At 44.6% G+C, this 26,303-nt stretch overlaps 1 protein-coding gene across 1 annotated transcript; it reads right to left on the bottom strand.

Moving 5' to 3' along the window:
• Nucleotides 1-520: 520 nt before the first annotated feature.
• On the bottom strand, nt 521-25,735 carry Ppm1k (protein phosphatase, Mg2+/Mn2+ dependent 1K). The gene is made up of 7 exons (XM_048364663.1): nt 25,554-25,735; nt 14,929-15,427; nt 13,525-13,625; nt 6,518-6,683; nt 6,077-6,221; nt 3,629-3,763; nt 521-1,646 (listed from the first exon to the last, which is right to left on the bottom strand). The coding sequence occupies exons 2-7, from the start codon at nt 15,366-15,368 to the stop codon at nt 1,515-1,517; spliced, it is 1,119 nt and encodes a 372-aa protein (XP_048220620.1). The 5' UTR covers nt 15,369-15,427; nt 25,554-25,735; the 3' UTR covers nt 521-1,514.
• Nucleotides 25,736-26,303: the final 568 nt, after the last annotated feature.

The raw sequence follows: 26,303 nt of genomic DNA, 5'->3' as shown, positions 1-26,303 counted from the left end.
TGGATTGTTTTGACAAAAGACCTTTAGACTGCACACTTTTTTTTCTGGTATAAGCAATAGTCATGTCTGAGCGCTAGTGGCTCATGCCTATAATTCTAGCTACTCAAGAGGCAGAGATCTAAGGATTGCAGTTTGATGCCAGCCTGGGCAGAAAAGTCCATGAGACTCTTATCTCCAATTAACCACCAAAAAACTGGAAGTGGAGCTATGCTTCAAGCGGTAGAGCAATATAGCCTTGAACACAAAAGTTCAGGGACTATGCCCAGGCCCTGAGTTCAAAGCCAGAGACAGCACAAAAAAAAGGAATAAAGAAAGAATGGTTGGGAATGTGGCTTAGTTTTAGAGTGCTTGCCTAGCATTCATGAAGCCCTGGGTTTGATTCCTCAGTACCATATAAAACAGAAAAAACCAGAAGTGGCACTGTGGCTCAAATGGTAAAGTGCTAGCCTTGAGTAAAAGAAGCTCAGGGACATTGCCCAGGCCCGGAGTTCAAGCCCCAGGAAAAAAGAAAAAAAGGAAGGAAGAAAGGGAGGGAAGGAGGTAGAGAAAAAGAAAGAGACACATGTACACAGAACAATTAATTACAGAAGAAAGGAATGAATTGGGAGGGGGCTGGTAACATTTGAAATACACAAAGGCTCTGTTTAGAGACTATGTGCAGAATTTAGCTATGTCATATTTTCTGAATACATTTCTTTTGCACTGTTACATTAATATTTAACTGTTCCAGAGTACAAAATATGGTAATGGGGAGCCTAGTTTTCCCATTTACTCCTTGGTACAGTTATTACAAAGAAACACTTGCAGTCATGTGTTTGTGACTCACACCTGTAATCCTAGCTACTTAAGAGCTAAGATCTGAGGAAGCCCACCCCAGGGCAGAAAAAACCATGAGACTCTTATCTCCAATTAATAAGCAAAAAGACAAAGGGGAGCTGTGGCTACAGTAGTAAAGTGCCAGTCTTGAACAGAAAAAGCTAAGGGAGAGTGTCCTAGCCTTGAATTGAAGCACCGGTACTGGCACAAAAACAAAAACGATACACAGCAAAACAAAAAAACACTTTGCAAATATTACAGTGTAAATAGTATATTGACTGTCAAAATTCAGAAAAAGTTGAAAAACTTATTCAACTGAATAAAGAAGAAAAAATGATCACAAAACACTACAGCTGCCCAAGAGTCATAAAAATTAGAAAACTATGCGCAAAGCTCTGGGTTCAATCACTGACAATAGGCACACACACTTTACACTCAAATGCACAAACACATGTTTTCATTTGCCCACTCAATTTAGAGATCTCAATCTCTGCGCAGCTTCATTCCATGGTGTTGATGCTAAGGTTTCTACACAGCTATAACGGGTATTTACAAACACACGATAATGTAAATGGCTAACTTTACAATGGCATCGTACTGATCCAGCGAGTCCCAGGGACTCCTGGGTGACTGTTCTGATCTTTCTGTGTCTTGACACAATCAACGACATTGTCACACAAACCCATGCCAGCCAGCCATCAGGCCCAGCGCCCACTGGAGGCGAAGCTTCTGCTGAAGGAGAAGTTCACTTCAGAGTTCTTGTACTTTCCCCAGGCACCAAAAGGCACAACTACTGCAGTACTGTTGTCCTCAGTACCATACTGGATAGCCTGCAGGATGTGCCAGGAACAAAAGAGAAACGCATTGGCATTTAGTGTCTGTTTCAATGGGAATTCCGCATTTGCGGGAAGATGAAACTGACTTTGCCCTGTTACCAAATGCAAACAAACATTTCAGAAGGTTTTAATCCTTTCCCATAACAATGCTCAGAACATTATTAAACTGTAGATGAAATAGACAGTCCAAATAACCACAGTGAGCATATTATATCGTGCAATGTGGATGATAAAAACAGCAATGGGGCAAGGGACCAGAGCCTCATGCCTATAATCCTAGCTACACAGGAGGCTGAGCTATGAGAATCACAGTTCAAATCCAGTCCAGGAGCTAGCTAGCACATGGGAAGTCTTTGCATTTATTGGGCTCCGTACTAAGCACTTTACATTTGCCTACTCAGGAGGCTCACATCTTGTATCACAGTTCATACACGGTAGCTCACTGATGTTGTGTGTGTGTGTGTGTGTGTGTGAGAGAGAGAGAGAGAGAGAATGGAAGTTCACTGATGTTGTGTGTGTGAGAGAGAAAGAGAGAGAGAGAGAATGAGTATGTCAGAACTGGGGCTTGAACTCAGGGTCTCATGTTCTTGATAAGTTTTTTGTTTGTTTTTTGCCAGTTCTGGAACTTGAACTCTGGGCCTGGGTGCTGTCCCTGAGCTCCTGTGTCTATACTGTAATCCCTGTTAGAAAAGAGAGATAGGAGGATGGAGGTCCAAGGCTGGCTGAGCAAAAGCCCATGATACTATGTGAAAAGCAACTAAGGCAAAAACAACTGAGGGTATCATTCAAGTGTTAGATGCCTGTCTAGCAAACCTGAGGCCTAACACTGACACACACACAGACACACACACACACAGACACACACACACACACACACACACACACACACACACACACACACACTGGTTTTAGCTAAATTTGGTTCCTTCATTCAAAATGTAAATATTGGAAATGCAAAATAACGCTGTGGAAGTAAAGGATGACCAGTATTGGTTGTCACTGAAAACCACTATCAAAACAGACTATTGAAAAATACAAAGCAGGATGAATGTCAGTGGCTCATGTCTGTAATTCTAGCTACCCAGGAGGCTGAGTTCTTTTTATGTCTTTGTTGGTCTTTTTTCGTGCACTATGTATTTATTTGCTTGTTTAATTTATTTGTTCTTGCACAAGTACTGGCATTCTCATTGGTTTCTATGCTGAAAGTTGGTGCTTTATTACTTGAGTCACACCTCAACTTATCACATTTTGCTGAATCACTGAAGATAAAAGTCTCATAGATTTTTCTGCCGGGCTAGCTTCCAATCAGGATTGTCAGATCTCCGCCTCCTGAGTAGCAAGGATTGCAGGCATGGATAGTGAGCATCTAGACTACACACATAATTCTGTGTGTGTGTGTGTAGCTGAGGACTCAACTCAGGGCCTTGCACTTGCCAGGCAAGTGCTCTTCCACTGAGTTAAACCCCCAACTCCCCCACATCATTTTACTTCACAGATGGTTGATTATGTGTGGGCATTCCTCCAGCTGGGAATTTACATGAATATATTAATATCCGTGGCTGACTGGGTTTGAAGCTTAGTTCTGCAACATGGTCTCCACAGTATATCAGGTTTCTTCCTCTATGGAAAGCCAATGTCATGGGTCCTTGTGATAATTCCGTGACTTTACTATCACTATCACTTGATTACTGTCACTGTTTTTTCAAGGACTATTCAGAGCCAATCTGTAAAGATATCAAATTTCCTTGCGATATTAATTTTACTTACTGACTTGGTTGAATTATAAAGTTTTCAAAGGAATATTATAAATCAAGTGTAAAGTTCACTGGAACATTCAAACTAAGGAACAAGATTGAAAGGAAATGTGAAATGTGACAGTTCCTCCAGGCTGCATGGAGACCGTGTGCCCAAAGTGGCCGTTACCACCTCCCCCAGCGTTTCCCAGTGGGGATTCTGCCACATCACGTGTTCCTCACCTGCTCTGTCACCACGTGGGCTGCTTCGTTAGGATCGTGGCACTGATTGACAAAGTCGCAGATCTCTTGACTATTCACCATGAAGTTAATTCCGTCGGTGGTGAGAACCAGGAAGCTGTCCTCCGCATGCTGGAGCTGCAATCAGACCAAACAAGAAGATCAGAAACTAGACTGCCTCAGAGTGGTTGAGATCCTTCCAAGATGTTCTTTGTTGGACTGAGTAGTCATTTGTGCAAGAGGGCATAGGCAAACAATGAAAACAGAACACTCATCAACCACCTCCCAGGATAAACTAAGCTTTTACGTAATCAAGATATAAAGGAAGGGCTGGGGATATGGCCTAGTGGCAAGAGTGCTTGCCTTGTATACATGAGGCCCTGGGTTCAATTCCCCAGCACCACATATACAGAAAACGGCCAGAAGTGGTGCTGTGGCTCAAGTGGCAGAGTGCTAGTCTTGAGCAAAAAGAAGCCAGGGACAGTGCTCAGGCCCTGAGTTCAAGGCCCAGGACTGGCCAAAAAAAAAAAAAAAAGATATAAAGGAAGAGGCTATATGCTATTGGCTGAGGTAACTTGAGTTTGAGTCCTGCCTCTGTTATTCAGTGGGCTGAACACTGTAGTGTGTGTGTGTATGTGTGTGTGTGTGTGTGTGTGTGTGTGTGTGTGTGTGATGGTACTGGGGCTAGACCTCAGAGTCCTATCCTTTATCTTTTTTGCTTGAAGCTGGTGATCTACCTCTTGAGCCATAGCTCCACTCCTGACTTTTTGCTGGTTAATGGCAGATAGGAGTCCCATGGACTTTTCTGCTAGGCTGGCTTTGAACCATAATCCTCAGATCCCAGCCTCCTGAAGCTAGCATTATAGGCATGAGCTTGGTGCCTGGCTCAACATTTAGTGCTTAGAAATAGGGGCTTCTTTATGCTTCAAGATCTCTGTAACGCTTCGGATTTGTTTTCCTTTTGATGTGTGATAGGGCTAGAAGTCTTTTTTTTTGTTTTTTAGTGTTTTGAACAGAATGGGTTCTATAGCAAAACCTACATTAGGGTTCTCACAATGAGTAGAAGTTGTTGGGGTCCATCTTTCTCGCCTTGATGGAAGGGGCTTGATGCACCTCCCCCAGCCCTGGGGAATACGGCCCTGCTACCCCCTCTAGATTGGAATCCAGAGAAACCGGTTGGGCCAACAGCCCTTCAACCTGCCAGCCAGCCGGGCGCCCACCAACCCCGCCCGGGTTCGGTGCGCTCAAGTGACCTTAGCCCTTGGGGGTCAGGTGACAGCTCTTGGCCTATCGGAATCCTGGCCAACCCCCTTCCTTCGGAATCATCTCCCCTTGTCCTTCTCTCAATAAAGTCAGTTCGCTCTCAGAAGCCTACTCCGTGGTCTATGTACGCTAGCTCCCAGGGAAGGATAGCGGCCACATTACCACGTAGGTCACGCGCACGCCAGGCCGGACCGAACCCCCATGTCTCACTCTACCTGCTGGTCGGGAGTTGGGGGAGAGGAAGTTACGGAGGGCAGAAAGAGAAGAAAGAGTCTGAGCCGGGAGAGGGGAGAAAAAAAACCCCAACAGAAGTGAGATGAAGACGTGAAACCGTCTATGCAGTTAAGAATGACGTAACACCTCCCCAAGCGTCTGGGAGGCTACACTATGCAATGGTGGGTGCTACGGCTAGCTCAAGGGCTCAGGAAAGGAAGTGTCTGACCATGGACAGGAGGAGTGATACTTAGGGTCAGGTTAGAATGGGGGCATTGTACTGCAGAAATAGAGGGGGACGACCATTTGGCCTGGTGAGGACAGGAACCAAGGGCAACTCCCCAGCTAGCACTGAAGGATCCCGTCCAGGGAAGGGAGGGCAATGGCGCCATCGTCAGGGGGAATCCACAGTGGGAGCGAAACAAAACCAGGAAATAATCCAACCAGGAAAACAGAATAATCCTATTTTACCTTGAAAGATTATTCTTACAGCCAGGGACTGGTGGCTCATGCCTATAATCCCCGATACTCATGAGGCTGAGATCTGAGGATCACAGTTGGAAGCCAACCCAACAGTAAAGCTCATGAGAGTCTTAGATCCAACTAGCCAGCAAAAAGTGAGGAGTGGAGGTGCGGCTCAAGTGGTAGAGTGCCCCCCTTGAGAAGAAAGAAGCCAAGCGAGGTGCTAGGGGCGGAACGCAAGTCCCAGTGCCAGCACAAAAGTAAAAACCGTAACAAGAAAAACAAGCATCCCTATTCTTCCATAAATCATTTTGGCTTCAATTCAATCTTTTAAGGCTGGGCGTGGTGGTCCACAGCTGTAATCCCAGAAGGCTAAGCGGGGAGCTGACGCCGGGCTGGGCTGCAGGATGAGACACTGCTCCAAGCCTTGTAAGAACTCCTGTAACTGGAGACAAGCCTGCTTTCACTCTCTATAAATGTGTCAAGAGGTTTCCAGTCCTTTTTTTTTTATACCTTGATTCTCTTTGTTTCAGGCTCTGCTATCACACCACTGGCTTTCAGATCCAAGTCTCCAATACTTCTTGTCATTGCAAGCCTGCCGTTCACATGAGGTTGTCCCAAACTATTCCATGCCACAAAGCCACCACATTTCTTAATCCTAGGCAAGAAAAAGTTCCAAGACTAAAGATACAGCATACAGAAAACCAAGGTATTGTTAAACTGCAACATTTAGACTGGGTATGGCAAGCATACTCCCATAAACTTGGTAAACGAAAGTAGGAGGATTAAAGGTTCTAGGCCATCCTAGACCCAGCTTCAATAGCAGCCAAACAAATTTGGGCACACACAAGGCCACAGGGTTGACCTTTAACATGATGAGGGAAAGTGCAAACTCCCATTTCTCCCTTGGGCTATCATGACCCCCACAGAACTAGCAAGCCAGGCTGTCAGTACCTTTCTTTTTCGTCTTTTCTCTCTGGAGTATGGTCAATGGTCAGCTTCAGAGGCGTTCCTTTTCTACACAAAAGAGCCCGGCTATCCCCAACACTGGCTACAACCAGTTCAATACCATCTCGCAACAGGGCTACTGTAGCAGTAGTCCCGGAGGTCAGAAGGGTCGCTACAAACATCATAAAAACAGAAGGCTAGTTAGTGACAGGTGATTGAAGGTGGAATTTTTATTACAAAACAAAAGGCAATCATGATAAACTAAAGCTGGTCTGTACCACTCTAATTTAACTAGTGCTATGCAAATGAAATCTGTAACTAAGAGCATGCAGGAAAAAAAACCCCAAACAACTGTTTAACTCAGTAACAAGGCTCCATGCAAAGGATGGTAACAGTGCGGTGCTGTCTCCAAAGGTCTCCATTCACATAATGCAGAGCCTAATTAAATGCATAATTATAACGCCATTGTGTAGTTCAGGTAGCAAAATGAATGCAAGTACTGACATTTTATAGCATTGGCTATTTTGACTGGCTCAGCTGAGTCAGTTCATGAAAACTAGCTTTTCTCCATTTGTGAGATTTTAGTTTTCTTCTTCCATTTCTTACTTCTGTCCAGACAAAGTCCCATCAGTCGCCAGGCTGAGTGAGACATGCCAAGGGCAGACTATTTGCTCTTCCAGTGCTCTACGTTATATTTATTCCATCTACAATTGTCAGCAGAGAATCCTAAAAAGTAGGCCCACTGTCTTCTCTGGTTTTCTTTGTTCTTCCTGGCCATCAAACAAAGCTCTAGCTATCATTACATGAGCAGAGAATTTGGGAGACAGGAAATAAATTCTAGTTTCTTGTAAACTTGATATAGTAAATACCAAGTCTGTAGCCATATAAATGTGGGTCAGGGTTGCAAGTGCCTGGGCCCAGCACATTGCAAAAATATTCATATTCTCTGACAATCATTAAGTAAAATTCAGTGTAATAGATGCAGGTCACCGCCATTTTATCCATCCCAGGAAAACTTCCTTGGACTTATCTGCCCCAAAGTCTTTACCACTTATTTAAAAAATTTTAAGGTACATTGAGCCTTGCCAAACTGAGAATGTTGTGAAATCATGAGTTAGAAAACAATAAAGCAAAGTGGAAGATATGGAAAAGATAACTTAAAGCAGGTATTATCTCTAATAACAATGTTGATCTTTGGTCTTTTTTTTTTTTTAAATTAAAGGTCTCCCTATGTGGCCAGGATAGCCTTGAACTAGTGGTTTTCTGGCCTCCGTCTCCCAAATTCTGGGATTACAGGCACACACCACCATACTTGACATTGTGGATTTTCAAAAACATTTAAATACAATATTTAGGTAACCTCCCAAAACTGATTATGGTTCAGGTACATTTCTAAAACTGTAACCAATAAATAATTTTTTCTATTTTAAAGTAAAAGTTTAATTGATTTAATTCAGACACAACCTTTGCAACAATTTTTGTTTTCAAAAAGATAATTTAAAATGTTCAAAAACTCGGGCTGGGAATATGGCTTAGCGGTAGAGTGCTTGCCTTGCAAGCGTGAAGCCCTGGGTTCGATTCCTCTGCACCACATATATAGAAAAAGCTGAAAGTGGCGCTGTGGCTCAAGTGGCAGAGTGCTAGCCTTGAGCAAAAAGAAGCCGGGGACAGTGCTCAGGCCCTGAGTTCAAGCTCCAGGACTGACAAAGAAAAAAAAAGTTCAAGAACTTTCATCAGTACTACATTTTGGAAGGAGATATAAAAATTGGTTTTTCTAATTAGTATATTAAAATGCCTGCTTTAGTCAGAAAAGTAAAAAAGAAAGCATAAATAAATGTTAATCTCTCACAGTCATGCTGAGTTTACTTTATTGTCAAATAGCATTGTTAGTGGCACTGGCTCCTCATTTATAACTCTTGATTTTGGAACTGCTATGTCAAACTAATGCTGTCACTGCTAGCTGAGAATATGCATTCGACATTGTACACCATATCAAATATTAACTTCTATTTATGATTAGCCAGAGCCAAATACAAGATTGGAAGCTTTTCAGGTTAACCGTCCAACCATTTAATTGCCAATGATTTAAAGAGTGAAGCTAATGAACTCAGACATCTGACCTGTCCAGGAAATCGGGCACTCTTTTCTTTTGCATAAGCAGTGTTTTTTTTTTTTTTTTAAATGGCCTTTAAATAGGCTATGACAAGAGTTAACATTTTCTAAATAAAAGTTTTGCTTTAGTTGTATTTCATGGCTCTGTCACATAGGAATGTAATAGACTTTCATGTTTGGTTTTTTTTTTATCACCTTGACAGTTCCAAAATCCTGGAGTAGATGAGGAAAATCTCCAAACTAACTGTTGATTTTGTGTTGCTAAGCATCTAAAAATATAAATAGTAAATCGGCATTTCTTTTCATTTAACATTTAATGTGGAAGTAAAAAATTCTCACTTTTTTCCCCTAACAACAAAACTATAAGACATCTTTCAATAAGTTCTTAACACTCACTGGACAATTTTCTACTGCCAAGTCATCTCAACTAATGGGACAAAGAGGAGGTGGGACCCTTCCCGTAGTCCAGGCTAGGAACCGCTGGACTCCTTCACCTGAGACAAAATTAAGCAGATCTCTCTTTCCACTGAAGCCCAGCATATAGTGTCCGCGGGCTCCAGGTCTAGAGCTGCTGAGCAGGCACAGTTCTCTGCCACAAATAACACGCACAGAGGCAAATAGGAAATTCACCCAGGAATTGTGCTCAAACATAACAAACCTGCAACACAGGGGAGGGCAGAGAAAGAGCTGCAAAATAAGGGGGAAGGGGTTTTATTTGGATGAAAGTTTTACTAGCAAATTACCTACTATTCCAGGAGATGCCAAATCCATGATTCCAATATTCAATTTGCTGAAGTTGATGGTATTTTGTAGTTAATCTAGTGCTCTCATTATCCCAGACTCACATTTTCTTTGAGTTTTGCCATTTCCAATGTAGGAAAAGTCTATGTACAAATGTGTCTGTACCACACACACACACACACACACACACACACACACACACACACACACACCCCTTAAATACACAGTATATGATCTTGAGCACAGTAAGTAATTACTGTGTCTGTTTTAGGAAAACCACACTGTAAATCAGAATTATAACACTACCAAACAGAAGAATAGCTCTGTGGCTTAAAGCACTGAATAATTTGTATCTGACAACAGTTCATAGGATGTGAACTACTACACTACACTGCCAAACTACTGGGACTTAAATATATTTGAAGAGGAGGCAAAACAGTGTTCAACACCTTTGTTAATGTGTGTCACAGTGGGATTTAGATCCAGAGCATTGTTTTCAATAGAATGATGAAGTTCATTGTTTAAACAAAGGCAGACTGGGCTCTTCTGCTCTAACACATTTATAATGTAATAGAATTCATTAAAGGGGTATTTCTGCAGCTCTCTCCTCTCCCTGGTGTTGCAGGCCAACATAACAGAAGAAAAATCATCACAGTCTTGAATAACACCATAACCAGTATGAGCTGTACTTTTCAAATTCAAACAACACCCAGTAATTTATTCAACCATATAAATCATAGCCCCTATAAACCTATATCATTTTGGAACTAACTCAAAACAGGTGTTCTAGTCATGTATGACTTGTGAACACTGAAACTGAACTAATGAGCTGAAGCAGTAGCAGCACAATAAGAACACCTCTTTAACACCCCCCCGCAATTCCCCAGCCCCAACTCAGTGGTCTCTAGCATAAGAAAAAAATGAACAAAAACATTGCATAGAGGCAGGAGGCATAACTCAAATGGTAGAGACTGAGGCCCTGAATCCAAACCCTGACACTGTCAAAAAAATTACCTAGGGCTGGGGATATAGCTCAGGAGCAGAATACTTGCCTGGAGTTTGAGCTCAGCACAGGAAAAAAAAAAAAAAAAGGAGTAAGGGAGGGAAGAGAAGAGGGAGGGAGGGAAAGGAAGGAAGGAAGGAAGGAGGGAGGAAAGAGAGAGAAGGGAGGGGAGGGAAGGAGAAGGAGGAAGAGAGGGAGGGGAGAGTAGAAGAATGGAAATGAGGGGAAGTGAGGGAAGAGAGTAGGGAAGGGAAGGACTGGATAGAACAAGAGGGAGCGAAAGAAAAAGGAAAGGAAGGAAGGGAGGGAAGAAGGAAGAAAGGAAGGAAGGAGAGAAGGAGGGAGGGAAGGAGAGAGGGAGGGAAAGAAGGAAAGAAGGAAGGAAGGAAGGAAGGAGAGAAGGAGGGAGGGAAGGAGAGAGGGAGGGAAAGAAGGAAAGAAGGAAGGAAGGAAGGAAAGAAGGAAGGAAGGAAAGAAGGAAGGTGAGGCTTATCTGTTCTTCCAGGGCAGTCTTATTTGTGAGCCGCTTGCCTGTGTGGACCTTTGCAGCTTTCAAAGAAACATGTTGGAGAACATATGGGATTGAAGGATATACAGATAGATAGAGGTTTTCTGTTGCCTAATTTGTTTTCAGTGACTTTGTAGACAGCACAGTGATGGAATATCCTTTTTATAGACCAGTTGGTTTCATGTAAAATGTAAAAGCTCACATTATTGGTATAAATTGAATATAAATTTCAAAATGGTGACATAAGGGACTGCGGTGTAGCTGAGCGGCAGAGCACTGGCCTATTACGCGAGAGCCCTGGGTTCACCCCGCAGCACTACAGAAAGGAAAGAAACAGAGGCCCCCAACCTCTGACGTCACAAAAACCGAGATAAGTGGAGTGAAATGGGACTGTTGCCCCAAAAGAGGAAACATCAGAGCAGGCGGAGAGGGCAAACTGTGCTACTCAGAATTCCCCTCGCTGGGGCTGCGTCTCCAGAGACAATGTACATGTGCGCTCTCCGCACCTTCCAAAATCAGAGCCACTCTTACAATGCTGATATTGCTTCAGGTGCTACTACAAACGTCAAAAAAAATTTAAATGGTTTTGAAATCTGAAATGATATAGGTTTGCTTTTTTTAATCTACAAATTGCATAGTTAACACACAGCATCCGGTCTTTAGAGGCTTTAGTCTATCTGAATACATAGGCCCTCAATATTGATAGGCACTTGGGGCCATCTTTGAAAGATTTGGCAACTTGTTTAAAATGAATTATCTAAATGTTCTCATAATACTGATTTACAAATGCCCCAAATATAAGACTAATAATGAATGGTGACAATTAATGACCTTTTTAAGTAGTATACAACAATCAGTATTCTACTTTGTTCCCTTATGTTTTCAAGCAAATGGCCAATCAATGAAAAATAAATCTTATGATATCCTTATGAAAGTTCTGGGATCATTCATTACCTCAGATCATGGCGGAGGAACTAAACTAAATAATGTATTTTAATTTCATTCTTAGGAATCAATTACATTTTATGATTAATTTTTGTACAACGATTTGATCACATGACAAAGTTATCCGTAAAATGTTTAAGAATCACAGTTCAATGTTCTAAGTTCAAAGTTTCCTTACTTATAATTATTTAATAAACAGGAGAAGTCTTCAGAAATCTCACAGTAAATCCACCAGTGGTTTAAAGCCTTTATATTGATTATTTTCAGAAAGGCTGGCTATATTCATAAAGGGCTCTTGGCCAAATGGCAGTGCTTTTCAACATTCAGCAGCAGATATTCAACATGCCCGCTAGACTGCAGCTGTTCACAGAACAGTTGGAACCTCTCACCAGCCCTACAGCCTGAAATATTGTGTGTGATGCAGCCAAACTCATGACCAACCTAGTAATGGTAAGCGATGAAATAAGAAGCTATGAAAGTCATACTTAAGAAAGTGTTTCATTTACTCCCCTTCATGTGTTGTACTCACTAGGAACAGAAGCTAAATCTTATCAAACATTTCACTTCCTTTCAACTCCTCTCTTAAAATCGAGGACAGGACAGCCACCTGTTTGGGAGGAAGGAAGGTCCTAAAAATGGAAAGAGAAAAAAATGGGTCTAAAAAAATCTACCAACTAAAAATCTCTGAGCAGAGTGACGATAGATCATACAGCTCTTCTGGAGGTGTAGATCAGAGGTAGAGAGCTTGCTCACATAGCAAGCTCAAGGTTGTGAGGGAGAGCAGGAAATACCTTCAAAGATATCCAATAGATCCATTGCAGGGTCACCTTTTCCCTTCCTCCTTATTAAGTGTGGCAAGCCAGGGGAGTCCAGTCCTACTCTCAACTTATCTGTGAATCTGTGGAAGGGAGAGACTTTCATTGCAATGGAGAATGGCAAATCCCTGGTGCCCAACTCTTGTTAAGGAAAGTGTAAAAGAAATGGTGAATGTTCCTGTGAAATTAGTTCTAAGTCACTTGTGAGGCATATACTATAAGGCTATTATAGAAATTTTCAAGTTAACTTTATGAGCTGATGTTGACGAACTAGCTAGAAAACATTGGCTACATTTCCCAGAAACTCTTTGCATAAATTTAATCAAAATCATAAATATTTTACTTTGAAAATTAAGGATACCATACACACAAATTTTTAGACTCAGCTGACATGCCTTAATGAACACAAAAATTTCATAGGACAGGAAAACTGAAAGATCCAGCTTTTTTAAGAAATAGGAGGAAAGTATCTTTCTTCTGGCTATTCTAATTAGCTTACATTAGCCATTTTCTTTTCCTACTTAGGATCTGTTTGAGTTTCTCCTTATCTGAAGAATTGCCATCCTAGTTAGATGGAGAAATCTTACAATTGTTCATCTTGTCCAAAAAACAGATTAAAATGTTTAAAAGAGTCTTAAAAGTATAATCTAGTAACAGAATCATTTTGGGCTTTCCCTTTCTAAAACAAATCTTATTTCATATAAAAGTTACATTCAGCCATTAGCATGGATTCCAAACATTTGAAATGAGTTTTTACGTAACGTCATTTATACATATAATTTACAAATAACAACATCAAAACTCCCACCCCAAAGGCCAACATTCTTTCTTCCTTACCACCACCCCTACTCCCAGCCAAAGCAATAAGGAATGTGTTTGTTTTACATACCATCTGCAGACAGGTGGGCTTGACTGGCATAGGCTTTATCTATTTCTAGAAAAGCCAAGGTCAACACAGTTTCCAAGTTCTTCTCCTTAGAAAGCAAATCCCTGAAAGGAAAGGGAGGCCCAGTTACTTCACAACAGATTCCTTGGCTACTTTGGCACAGTCACCCCATACAATGTACACCTCCTGATTTTCCTTTGAGGACGCACTGAGTAAGGAGTGTTTGGCAAGTGTCTAAGGTGCTACCTATCCGACATATTGGTAAGCTTTGAAGTTTTATTTATTTATTTTTGTTTTTGTCTGTAATGCTAGAGATGGAACTCCTGGGGCTTGAATTCAGGATCTGGGCACTGCACCTGAGCCTCTCTGTGCTCATGGCTAGCACTCCACCACTTGAGCCACAGCGCCGCCACTTCTGGCTTTTTTCTGAGTACTTTCTTGGAGATAAGAGTCTCACAGACTTTTCTTTCCAGGATGGCTTCAAACAAAGATACTTGGATCTCAGCCTCTTGGGTAGCTAGGATTACGGGCACAGCCACCAGTGCCAGGATGGACCCACAGCTTTCAAAGAAGTAGAAACCCAAGTCTGGGCAGGGATGGTTCTCCACGTGACGGTGATTTCGAGTTCTCAGCGTAACAAGAAATAAATGCCGACTCCTTGTGTTCAACACTGAGAGGTCAAGAGTTCTTTCATATTAACCGAAACCACCTAGTTCATTTGTCCAGTGAGGTAAAGGAGAGGCAGGCTTGTACTAGGGCTCATCAGTGAAGTGGCCCTGAGAGACCACTCGGCCTACACTGGGTGAGAGACCACAGGGAGTCACTCAGTCACTGTGGGCGAGAGACCATGGGGAGTCACTCAGCCTACACTGGGTGAGAGACCAGGGGAGTCACTCAGCCTACACTGGGTGAGAGACCACGGGAGTCACTCAGTCACCCTCAGTGAGAGGCCACGGGAGTCACTCAGTCACCCTGGGTGAGAGGCCATGGGAGTCACTCAGTCACCCTGGGTGAGAGGCCACTCAGAGTCACCCAGTTACACCGGGTGAGAGACCACGGGAGTCACTCAGTCACCCTGGGTGAGAGGCCACGGGAGTCACTAAGCCTACACTGGGTGAGAGACCACGGGAGTCACTCAGTCACCCTCGGTGAGAGACCACGGGAGTCACTCAGTCACCGTGGGTGAGAGGCCACGGGAGTCACTCAGCCTACACTGGGTGAGAGACCACGGGAGTCACTCAGTCACCGTGGGTGAGAGGCCACTCAGAGTCACCCAGTTACACCGGGTGAGAGGCCACGGGAGTCACTCAGTCACCGTGGGTGAGAGGCCACTCAGAGTCACCCAGTTACACCGGGTGGGCTCAGGCCTAGGGGGCCTGCAGGGGCCGCAGGCAGCCCGGAGCGTACCTAACACACGTCTGCATGTGGGTGTGACAGAAGTCGGCCGCCGCGGGGCCCCCGTGTCCGTCGTACACGGCGAAGTACAGGATCTCCTCGGTCAGCTGGGCCAGGCCGAAGCGATCCTCATTCTCTTTCCTCTTGCCAATGTGGGAGGCGCAGCCCACGTTCTCCAGGCTGATTTTGGGGATCGGCTTGCCGTACTTGATGCTGGGCGGCAGCAGGATGGGCTCGTCGATGCGGTTATCCCAGATCCCGAAGGTGTCCCAGGTGGCGGGCCGCCCGCTGCCGTCGGGGTCGAAGCGAGAACATCGGGGCGGGGAGGTGGAGCAGGGGCTCGCGGGGGTTCCCCGCCCGTCCTCGGGGCGCAGGCGGGAGCAGAGCAGCACCCGCCTCCTCACCTGGTTCCCGCCTCTTCTCACCAAGGTGATCAAGGCGGCTGTGGACATAACTCAGGTCCCAAGGTCAATGGAACAGTGACCGAATGGCTTTCTGGAGATGGCTGTACCTGGGGAAGAACGAGAAAGGGAATCTTGGTCTACAATTCGGATTCTTTGGTGGGTACAGCTGGCCCACGCCTGTAATCCCAGCTACTCAGGAGGTGGAGAGCTGAGGATGACACTTCCAAGCCAGTATGGGCAGAACATTCCATCAGATTCCTACCTCCAGTGAACCTCCCCAAAAGCCACAAGTGGAGCTGTGGCACCAACCTCGAGTGGAAAAGCTAAAGGACGGTGCTCAGGTCCGGAGTTCATATCCCAGAAATGGCACTTACACACACCCTCACACACACACATACACACGATCCGGTTATCAATGATACATCACTAGACACTATCAAAAATGGAAGTTGTAAAGGGCATGACAGAAGCATATACATTTATATCTTAGATGTTAGAAGTAACATCAGCCGTGTTCCATTTTCAAGAAAAGGTATGTGTTGGGGCTGGGGATATAGCCTAGTGGCAAGAGTGCCTGCCTCGGATACACGAGGCCCTAGGTTCAATTCCCCAGCACCACATATACAGAAAACGGCCAGAAGCGGCGCTGTGGCTCAAGTGGCAGAGTGCTAGCCTTGAGCGGGAAGAAGCCAGGGACAGTGCTCAGGCCCTGAGTCCAAGGCCCAGGACTGGCCAAAAAAAAGAAAAGAAAAGGTATGTGATTGTGAATAGAAAATGATCACTAACTTGCTTGCATAGTGACTTGCAGATGTGACAAAGTTCATGCTCATAGGCAAAACAGAATAGATTAGAAGGGGGTCAATTAACAAGGGGAAGCATGGACCAAGAGTGAGGGGGGCGGGGTAGAAACTGTGTGCATCCTAGAAAGCACATACCCAGAAAAAAATCCTACTACAAAATGGGTTCAAATTACACAATAAAAAGTAATGTAACTTAGGCAATGTCTGGGGAGAGAATGTGAAACACACAGTCATCAGACTAAGACAGATCTAGGGGAGGGATCCCCACAGAACAGTGATAAAATGGCTTGTTGTAATCCCAGAGAGGGTTCCTGCCACCACACAGACATCTGATCTTGCCAGAACCACACTGAAGTCTTGCTTGTGCTGCACTTCTTGCCTCTGAGTCAGCCTACAAGCTTGGAAAAGGAGGCATTCCAGAGTCAGTGTATAGTAGTAAATCAAAAACGAGTCCATTTCCCTACCCCATTTACAGTATTATAATTCTATAAGAACTTGACAGTGTGCATGCACATAGACTCATGCCTCTGAATTTTAACCTGCAATCAGTTGGGAATCTTGCTGAAACTCAGATTTTGATTCAGGTGGTATGGAAAAGGTTCCCTATATTTACACTTGCTAGCCAGCTTCCTGGTGGCCACAGTGAGTAACAAAAAAAAATAGAACTGAGATGTAAAAATTCTTCCCCTGAGTAACCCCATTGCTCTGAAGAAATGGCAATAGCAACAATAAAGTCTTCTAAGAGAGGTAGCAATACGTGGAAAAAGTAACTGACTAAAAAAAATACAATAATTCTGTCACCAAAGACCAGTTAAATTTTAGCAATGTAGAATCTGAATCATTTTAAGATTTCTTCACTATTACACTTGGTATGCCATACTACTGTGGCTGATGTAAGTTGTTATACAGAACCCTGTCGCTTACACCTTGGCAAAACCAGTTCTGCTGCGATCTTTGTGGTAGATACACGTGCAAAATGTGTGTGTAATCTCAGGAACTGGTGCTTTGTATTATGCTCAGGACAAGCAGCCATAACTTATGGGCACACTGTGTACACACTTGCACAAACACCTGCAGCTCTGCATCCTCAGGTCACTCCTTAAACCTAACGCTAAAGTCTCCAGGAATTATAGAGCACTAATAGGGACAATTCCAACAGCTCTGAAGTGAGGGCTATATTTTTGTTTTCCATTCATTTAGGTTCTAAGCAGATACATCTCTGTAGCATTTGGTTCTGTTACTTTATGAATTAAAAATTAACTTGAAAGGTGGGCACTTGGGGCTCTAGCCACACAGGAGGCGAGATCTGAGGATCGTGGTTCAAAGCCAGCCTGGGGCTAGGAAAGTCTGCAAGACTCTTATCTCCATTTAACCACAAGAAAATCGGAAGTGGAGCTGTGGTTCATTGTAGTAGGGCACTACCCTTGAGTAAAAAAGCTCAGGGACAGTCCAGGCCCCAACTTCAAGCCCCATGACCACCAAAAATAAATAAATAAATAAATAAAAATGATGGGAATGTGGGTTAGTGGTAGAGTGCTTGCCTAGTATGCAGGAAGCCCTGGGTTCGATTCTTCAGTACCACATAAACAGAAAAAGCCAGAAATATGGGCTGGGAGGTAGCAAAGCGCTTGCCTAGCAAGTGCAATGTCCTGGTTCGATCCCCAGTTACCCCCCCCCCAAAAAAAAGACAAAAGCCAGAAGTAGCACTGTGTCTCAAGTGGTAGAGTGCTAGCCTTGAGCAAAAGCAGCTCAGGGATATGCCCAGGCCCTGAGGTCAAGACACAGTACTGGCAATAAATAAATAAATAAATGACTAACTTAGAAAGATAACATAATGTTAAGATTTGATAATACTGGTAGAGAGTAAACAGTTGTTGTTATATTATACTCAATTGTCGGCTTGTTCACAGTCAGTTGAAGGTGGAGATAGCTGTAGTCCCAGCTACTCAGGATGCAGAAGCAGGAAAATCACCAGAGCCCAGGGAGATGACTTGAACTCAGTACCTCAGATTTCGATGAGCAAAATCACAAGTCATTATCTCAAAACAATTTTTTTTCACAATAATAAGTGAGCTTGGCCAGAAAGTGGGAGAAGATAGGAAGGAGTGGCATTGCCCCCCAAAAAGAAATGTACTCATTACTGGGAAAAGGTTTGGAAGTAGAGCTGTGGCTTTAGTGGTAGAGCAACAACCCTGAGGAACACAAGTTCAGGAACAGCACCCGTATCCGGTGTTCAAGCCCAATGACCAGCATGTGTGTGCATGAGTGTGCACACGTGTACACACACACTCTCACACACATACATACACACACACCAGAAAAGCTTGAAGAAAGTCTGACTCTCCACCACTCTTTGCACTCTGGAGTATGTTACAAGAGCCTTCATCACAAATTTCAAGCCATCACTTTCAAGTGAAGATTTGGAAATTCTGTCTAGCTACGAGTAGGAAATATCATAACTACTTTCAAAGGCAAAAGAGTCAAAAGAAAGAGTGAGAGGCTCAAGAATAACCTTGGAAATTGTAATGGCTCATCTTGGTTGTAAACTTGATTGCACTGAAAGGTACCAAGGTAGTTGGAACAGCTCACATCTGGGTCTATCTCTATGTGGGTGATTGAGGAGTGGGGGTATCCAGAGACAAGTGGCATGTGGGTCAGTGAACTGAAGGGCGGCACCCATAAATGTGAATGGCACTCCAATACGCAAGGGGCCCTGAGGGAGGCAAAGAACAAAAGGAAGCCAGATGCAATGTCTCACATGTATAATCTTAGCTACTCAGGTGGCTGAGATCTGAGTTTGAAGCCAGCCTAGGCAGGAAAGCACTTTATACTCTAATGTCCAATTAACCTCCAAAAATCCAGAAGTGAACATGGCTCAAGTGGCAGAGCATTAGCTGTGAGCAAGAAAAAAAGCTGAAGGAAATTAACCAGGTTCTTAGCTCAAGCCCCAGTACCGGCACAAAAGAATATCTACAGCAGAAGGGAGTAACCTATGCGAGGAGGCTTACTTCTTATGTGTGTGTGTTTTGCTGCTGTCATTCCTAACAGATGTGGTTCCAGAGTCTTTGGCCATGGAAGGGAAACCCACAGAGACACTCCCGGGGACTTCCAGGCTGTATCAAGGGCCCCATTGATCAGAGGCTTCTAGCCGCCTGAATTGAACACTTACTGTTTCTCCCTATCTAGTCTGCAGACAGCCATTGTGGGACTAAGCGGCCTGTCATGCGAGCCAATAAATGCTTTCATAAAATTCTATCCACATTCTATTGGTTCTATTTCTCTGGAGAAGCCTGATTAACATAAATTTACAAGCAACAAGTAATATACAAGCTCTTCCTACATGGAATTTAGAATATACATGGCTACTAAATCAAATGATATATCATGAAAGACTTTGGAAATGATTGCTTTTGGCCTTTTTTTTTTTTTTTGGCCAGTCCTGGGCCTTGGACTCAGGGCCTGAGCACCATCCCTGGCTTCTTCCCACTCAAGGCTAGCACTCTGCCACTTGAGCCACAGCGCCGCTTCTGGCCGTTTTCTGTATATGTGGTGCTGGGGAATCGAACCTAGGGCCTCGTGTATCCGAGGCAGGCACTCTTGCCACTAGGCTATATCCCCAGCCCCTGCTTTTGGCCTTTGGTTAAGATGATGCATGAAAGATTGAAAATGACTTCTTATACAAGACAGGGGGTTAAGGGAGCAACACAGCATCTCTGGCTGTCAAAGAGAAGTAATACATTCTATTACAAAAATCCCTATGTGTTTGCTTCTGTGCTTGAATGAAGGAGGCTATGGTTTAGATGGATAGATGGATTTTGTTTTGATACTGTTCATATGTTGGAAACACAAGACACAAGGCCTCTTTCAAGACCCTTAGGTCATTGGGCATGCTCTCTGATGGAATGGACATAGCTCTTGTAGGCCTAAGTTAGTTCTTACCAGAGCAAGTTGTTACAAAACAAGAACAACAAAAACCAGCCTGGTCTCTGGCTTCCGGTTTGGCCACATGGACTCTTGCATTCGTGCGATCTATCATGGGGTCCTCATCAAAGCTGATGTCATACCTTTGAATTTCCAGAGTTAAATGACTGATAGGAGTTAAATAGGACTTTGCTTCTTTTTAAAGCTATTCAGACTCACAACAGACTAATACAAAGATCATGTTTTATTCAGCAAACATAACAGTATGTCAAATATAAGTGATGACTTCTGAAGGAATTCCAAATTATAATACAATCTAGCAAGAAACAGCAATAGTAACTATTGGTAGAGATAATTCCCAATACTTTTTGCCATATGGAAAAAAGAAACAATTTTACATAAATGTATTTATTAGAAGACACTGGATTGGGCTGGGAATGTGACATAGTGGTTGAATGCTTGCCTAGCATGCATGAAGCCCTGGGTTCGATTCCTCAGTACCACATAAACAGAAAGAGTTGGAAGTGGTGCTGTGGCTCAAGTGGTAGAGTACTATCCTTGAGCAAAAGAAGCTAAGGGACGGTGCCCAGACCCTGGGTTCGAGCCTCAGGACTGACAAAAAAAAAAAAAAAAAAGACAAGAAAACACAGGAATCAGGGCTGGGAATACGGCCTAGTGGCAAGCCCTGGGTTCAATTCCTCAGCACCATATATATAGAAAACGGCCAGAAGTGGTGCTGTGGCTCAAGTGGCAGAGCGCTAGCCTTGAGCAAAAAGAAGCCAGGGACAGTGCTCAGGCCCTGAGTCCAAGGCCCAGGACTGGCAAAAACAAACAAACAAACAATAACCTCTTAATTAAAACACAGGAATCAGCAAAGTACTACTGTTTTCACTTCAGTCTGAAAAGATTAATGCCCTAATAAGCTGTGGATGATTTGTCAGTTATAAACCTACTTTAAGTAATAGTTACAGCATTTTAAAGAAAGAAAACTAAACTTTTTAAAAGAAAGAATACTAAACTTTTTCTGTACCTCTTCTAAAATATTCTTGCTCTCTCTCCCTCTCTTTCCCCCTTACCCTTCAAAAAAATGAAATAAATGATAAAATGCATTGGCTGGGAATGTGGCCTAGTGGCAAGGTGCTTGCCTCATATACATGAAGCCCTGGGTTCGATTCCCCAGCACCACATATATAGAAAAGAGCCAGAGGTGGCGCTGTGGCTCAAGTGGCAGAGTGCTAGCCTTGAGCAAAAAGAAGCCAGGGACAGTGCTCAGGCCCTGAGTCCAAGGCCCAGGACTGGTGGGGACTGGTGTAAGCCTGCAATCTATCACAGCAACCTGGAAGGCAGAGGTCATCTGAGGCCCATGATCTCAATCATAAACAGACTATCTGAAACAGACTAAGAAGCTAGAGGGTTGAGAGTATGCCTAGCAAAGAAATGAAAGGCCCCAAGACCAATCTCTAGTACTGAAAACAAACAAATGCAAATGTATCAACTAAATTATACTAATCCCTTCCAGATTCCTGACGGAATCATCCAAAAGCAACTTGTGTTCCTAAGCTAAATAAGAACTTCAAAATAAGGCTGGGGTTAGTGCTTAGAGATAGATCACCTGTATCTAACATGCAGGAGGCCCTGAGGTCAGTATTCAGCTAGCACACATACACATTCCAAAATGAACAATGAATACAACAGAACAGAAGCCAACCACAGAAACAAAACCCTTTCTCTGTACATTAGACTTCCCACCATAGCTTCTAATAGCAAGAGGTATCACAGCATGGCTAGGGCAATATGTTTGGAGATGTGGAACCAACACAAACCTTTAAAACATGATAAAAGCATGATCTCTATAACAGGAATGGATGGGAAACAAATTGGCAAACACCTCAGAATTCTCTTCTATTGCTAGTTCAGCAAATATGATCTGGGACAAGTGAATCATTCTGCCAACTAGGCAGCAGAGTTACTCCATAAGATTTTTGAGTAGGCAGGGGAGAATTAGGTCACTCAACCAGAAATTGAGGCTATTTTTTTTAATAAGCGGTTGTAAAATTTATGTTCGAAGTTGGGACATCAAGTCATCCTTCAACCCACTGGATACACAAAAGTATGTCAGTGAAAGCTAAGTGTATGAGCCAAACATGGTAGCTCATGCCTATAATCCTAGCTACTCAGGAGGCAGAGATAAGGCAACCTAGGCAAAAAGTTCCAGACAGTCTGTTTCTACCAATAAAGGCTGAGTGTGGTGATTCATACCTGGCACCCCAGCTATTTGGGAAGCTGAATTAGGAAGACTAGGATGCAGACTAGCCAAGGTATAAGTGTGAGACGCTATCTCAAAAATAGCAAAAGCAAAAAGGGATGAGGGCATGGAGCAAACAGTAGAATGCTTGCCTAGCAAGCATGAAGCCCTGAGTTCAAACCTCAGTAATGCAAAAAAAGAACAAAAAAAGTCAAAGGTATGAAAAGTATAAATGTACATATACACTGCTAGTAAAAAATAAACTGTGTGTGTGTGTGTGTGTCTGCATGCGTGCCAGGACTGGGGCTTGAATTCAGGCCTGGATACCATCCCTCAGCTTTTTGCTCAGGCTGGCACTCTACCACTTGAGCTACAGCTCTATTTCCAGCCCTTTTTGGGGGGACAGGCTGGGGGCGCTAGTGGTTAATTGGAGATAAGAGTCTCACACACTTTCCTGCCAGATGGCTTCAAACTGCAACCCTCAGATTTTTGGGTACTGAGTAGCTAGGATTACAGACCTGAGCCATCAGCACCTGGCTCAAAATTAATTGTTAAGAAAATAAAGATGAATAACTGAACTTGAATCCTACCTATCCCACATAAATGATTTATATAATAAATCTAAAGTATACTGAGAGTCATAAACATAAGTGGAAAAATAGAGAATCTCTTAGTACAAGTAGTTGAACCCAGGGTTTGTACTTGCTATTTACCACTATTTACCACTTAAGCCATGCCCCTATGTCTTTCTGCTTTCTTAATTTTTAAAGGGGGTCTCATGGGAATTCCCTGGCCACCCTGACATCTACCAGTTGTGCTTCCAACGTAGCTAGGATGACAAGCACATACAACCTTTTCCAGGTATTGCCTGAGATGAGGACTTGAGTTTACACATGGCTGACATAGAATTAAGATCCTTCTATTCTCAGCCTTTAAGTTGCTAGGATTCCTAAGAAGCTAAGATTATAGACACGAATCACCTGCAACCAGAATGTAAGGGCAAACTTTTAAAGTACATACTTAATTTAAAAAATAAAAGGGACTGGCAGTTAAAAGACAAGAAAGCAGCTACATATACAGATACAAGATTGCTATGTCCATTTAATTATTTCATTGCACCACAGTTTATATTCCCTCAATGGTTGATACAAAAGGACAAGCCCTAGAAGACTTAGCACTGGGAATTTGACTTGAAACTGCTTTTGAATTTTGAAAACAAGCCAGAAGGGTACTTTTCTATTATTATGGTAAGCACATAGCAAAAATAAGCAGCAATTATAAAGATCAGAATGAATGATACCTGCTTATTCTCCTTGTAATTTTTTTAAAAAAAAATTTTTATGCTAACAAGTGGTACTCAGATGTCTTTCCAGAGTAGAAACAGAATGTTACTTACAATACACTTAAATAAAATATGTCTTAACCAAATAATTAATACTCTTTAACCAAATATTTGTTAACCTTAAAAAAATGGCCTAAAATAGTATAGAAACCAAATTTGGACCCTAATGCTTTTATCAGTTCCCAGCCAAAAGAAAGAAACACATGAATCTACCTAAGGGAAAAAAAGAAAATAACAAACTGTAAACCCCCAGAGACTCCCTTTGGACTTGATATAATCAAGTGTTTGGTCCATGAACTCAGGAAAAACACACATCTATAATTCTAACTTGGGACGCTGAGTCTGGACTAAATCATCTAGACTCTATCTCAACAAACCAAGGATTTTATTTAGTTTATTTAAACTTTTGCTGGTCCTAGGGCTTGAACTCGGAGCTTGGGTACTGTCCTTGAGCTTTTTTGTTCAAGGGTACTGCTCTACCACTAGAGCCACAGCTCCATTTCTAGCTGTTTTGGTGGTTAATTGGAAATAAGAGTCTCACAGACTTTCGTGCCCTGGCTTCCAACTGTGATCCTGAGATCTCAGCGTCCAGATTAGCTAGGATTACAGGCTTGAGCCACAGGTGCCTGGGTAAGATTTTTTTTTTTTTTAATGTTCTACCCAACATCATCTACATCTCCTTTCCTTTTACTTTAGAAGGGAGGTGGCCGGGTGATCTGAGGTTCCTAGGAAAAAAATCCTTTGCAAACGCCTCCACACTTGGATATATCACGTTGCTCTTCTTCCTGCTATGAAAGTATAACCAGAATACTTCGAGCCTTTGCTATGATGTGTGTGTGTGTGTGTGTGTGTGTGTGTGTGTGTACTGGGATTTGAACTCAGGACCTGGGCACTTAATCTTAGCTTTCGCACTCAAAGTTGGTGCTCTACCACTTGAGCCATAACCCCTCCCCCCTTTCTGGCTTTTTGCCTCTCAGACCTTTCCTAGCTGGGCTGACTTCCAATCACGAACTTCAGATCTCAGCCTCCTCATTAGGTAGGGTTATGGACATCCTGTCACCTGTCTCCTTACTATTTTTCACTATCGTTTATGGTCTGCCACTCGGATGGCTCATTGCCACACCATAGAGAAACCTCCTTTCTTCTGCCTGCCCCGGGGAAGGATATAAGGAACCCACCAGGCCCTAGCTTACCATGTCCAGCTGGAAGCTCAGAACGTTTAGTAGAGCTGTGAGAGACCCCCCCTCCCGAATTCCCTGGCTGTTTCCACCCAGGGACCTCATCTTTGTCGTCTGTGAATCCTCCAATCTACGAAAAGCAGCTTGTGAAGAAAGGCCTGCGGGCACAGTGCTCACAGAGCAAACCCGCAAGGCCAGCGACCCGCAGCGGCCCGCGTCTGCCGGCATCCGCGGTCCACTGACCTCCCCGGGAAAGCTCACCCTTCGGGATGCCGGTGCTCAGTTCCGTGACCACGAGGCAGGGCGACACCCTCGGGTAGCGCGCTGGGTATCCCCAGCCTCCTCCACCGCCGGGTCCTCGCCCCCAGCCCCCCGTACTCCCGGGCGCACCGAGAGCCCTCACGTCTGCACCCCCCTGACCCCCCCGCGCCAGCCACCTTCCCGGTGCCGTGCCTCCTCCTGGCAGCCGCCCCGGGTCAAGTTCAAGGCCGAGCCACGCGGGGGGTAGAAGCAGCCTGGGTGGGCCCGGCGGCGAGAAGCCGCAGGAGAGCTCGAAAGTGAAATCACAAGGCATGGCACGGGCGGTGAGGACGGCGGGGCGGTGCACGGGCTGGCAGGAAAGCGGCGGACACGCACGGCCTCTCGCGTTCTCGGAATCCGCCCGCTCCCCTTCTCCATCCCAGGGCCCTCGGCTACACGGCGCTGTCCGGGCCCAGGGACCACGACGCGCGCAGCCCGGGCTCTCACCTCCCGATGGCCGATCCTGGAAATACTTCAACCCGCTAACGGAAGGAGAGGAAGGGCCGTCGGTGGATACGCGAGACGGCCCGCCGCGCCGACTTCGATCCCCCCCCCCCGGAGAGAGAGCAATCACAGCGGCCACCACCTCCCGCGGCTCGGGGAAATCGTCGGCCGGGTCTCCACCGCTGTCCGGCAGCGGGCGAGGGAAAGTCGGTTCTCGGTGATTGACAGCCGCTCTGCCCAATCGGTGGCTCCAGCAGGCGACGCGCCCACCTTCCCCGGACGCCAATCACAGACGCCGAAGGGAACGAGCCTCTGGCTTTGCCACTTGGGTCGGTCGACTTCCAGTCGCTCTCGGCAGACGGACGTCAAGGCCGGCCAATGGCGGCTGGCCTGGGCGCCCCCGCTCCCCGGCCGGCGCCCCGGGATGGGTGCTGCAGCCACGGAGAGGGGGGCGCGGGGGGGGGGGGGACGCTCCTGGGTGGCGGGTGGGGCGCCGAGGCTTGGCAGCCTCTCCCACCGCCGCAGGCGGGAGGTGTGTCCCTTCCCTTCAGAGGGTGGAGGAGGCTCTGACAGCTCTGACACCGAAAATGGATTGCCAGCGCTGTGCCAGCGCGCCGAGCTTGGAAGGCAGGCGTCGGGTGTCCCCGCTCGGCAGAGCCGCGGCGCCGCCTTCTTCTGGCTGAATTCGCAGGCGTCTGGCGCTCGCTTGGAGACAGCGGATCAATTCATCCCACGAGTGTCTCCAAGCGTATT

The sequence above is a fragment of the Perognathus longimembris genome, chromosome 16 (genome assembly GCF_023159225.1).
Source record: "Perognathus longimembris pacificus isolate PPM17 chromosome 16, ASM2315922v1, whole genome shotgun sequence".
In the NCBI taxonomy this organism is placed as follows: Eukaryota; Metazoa; Chordata; class Mammalia; order Rodentia; family Heteromyidae; genus Perognathus; species Perognathus longimembris.
The sequence above is the reverse complement of the archived record's forward strand: the minus strand, read 5'-3'. Positions and strand labels throughout refer to the sequence as shown.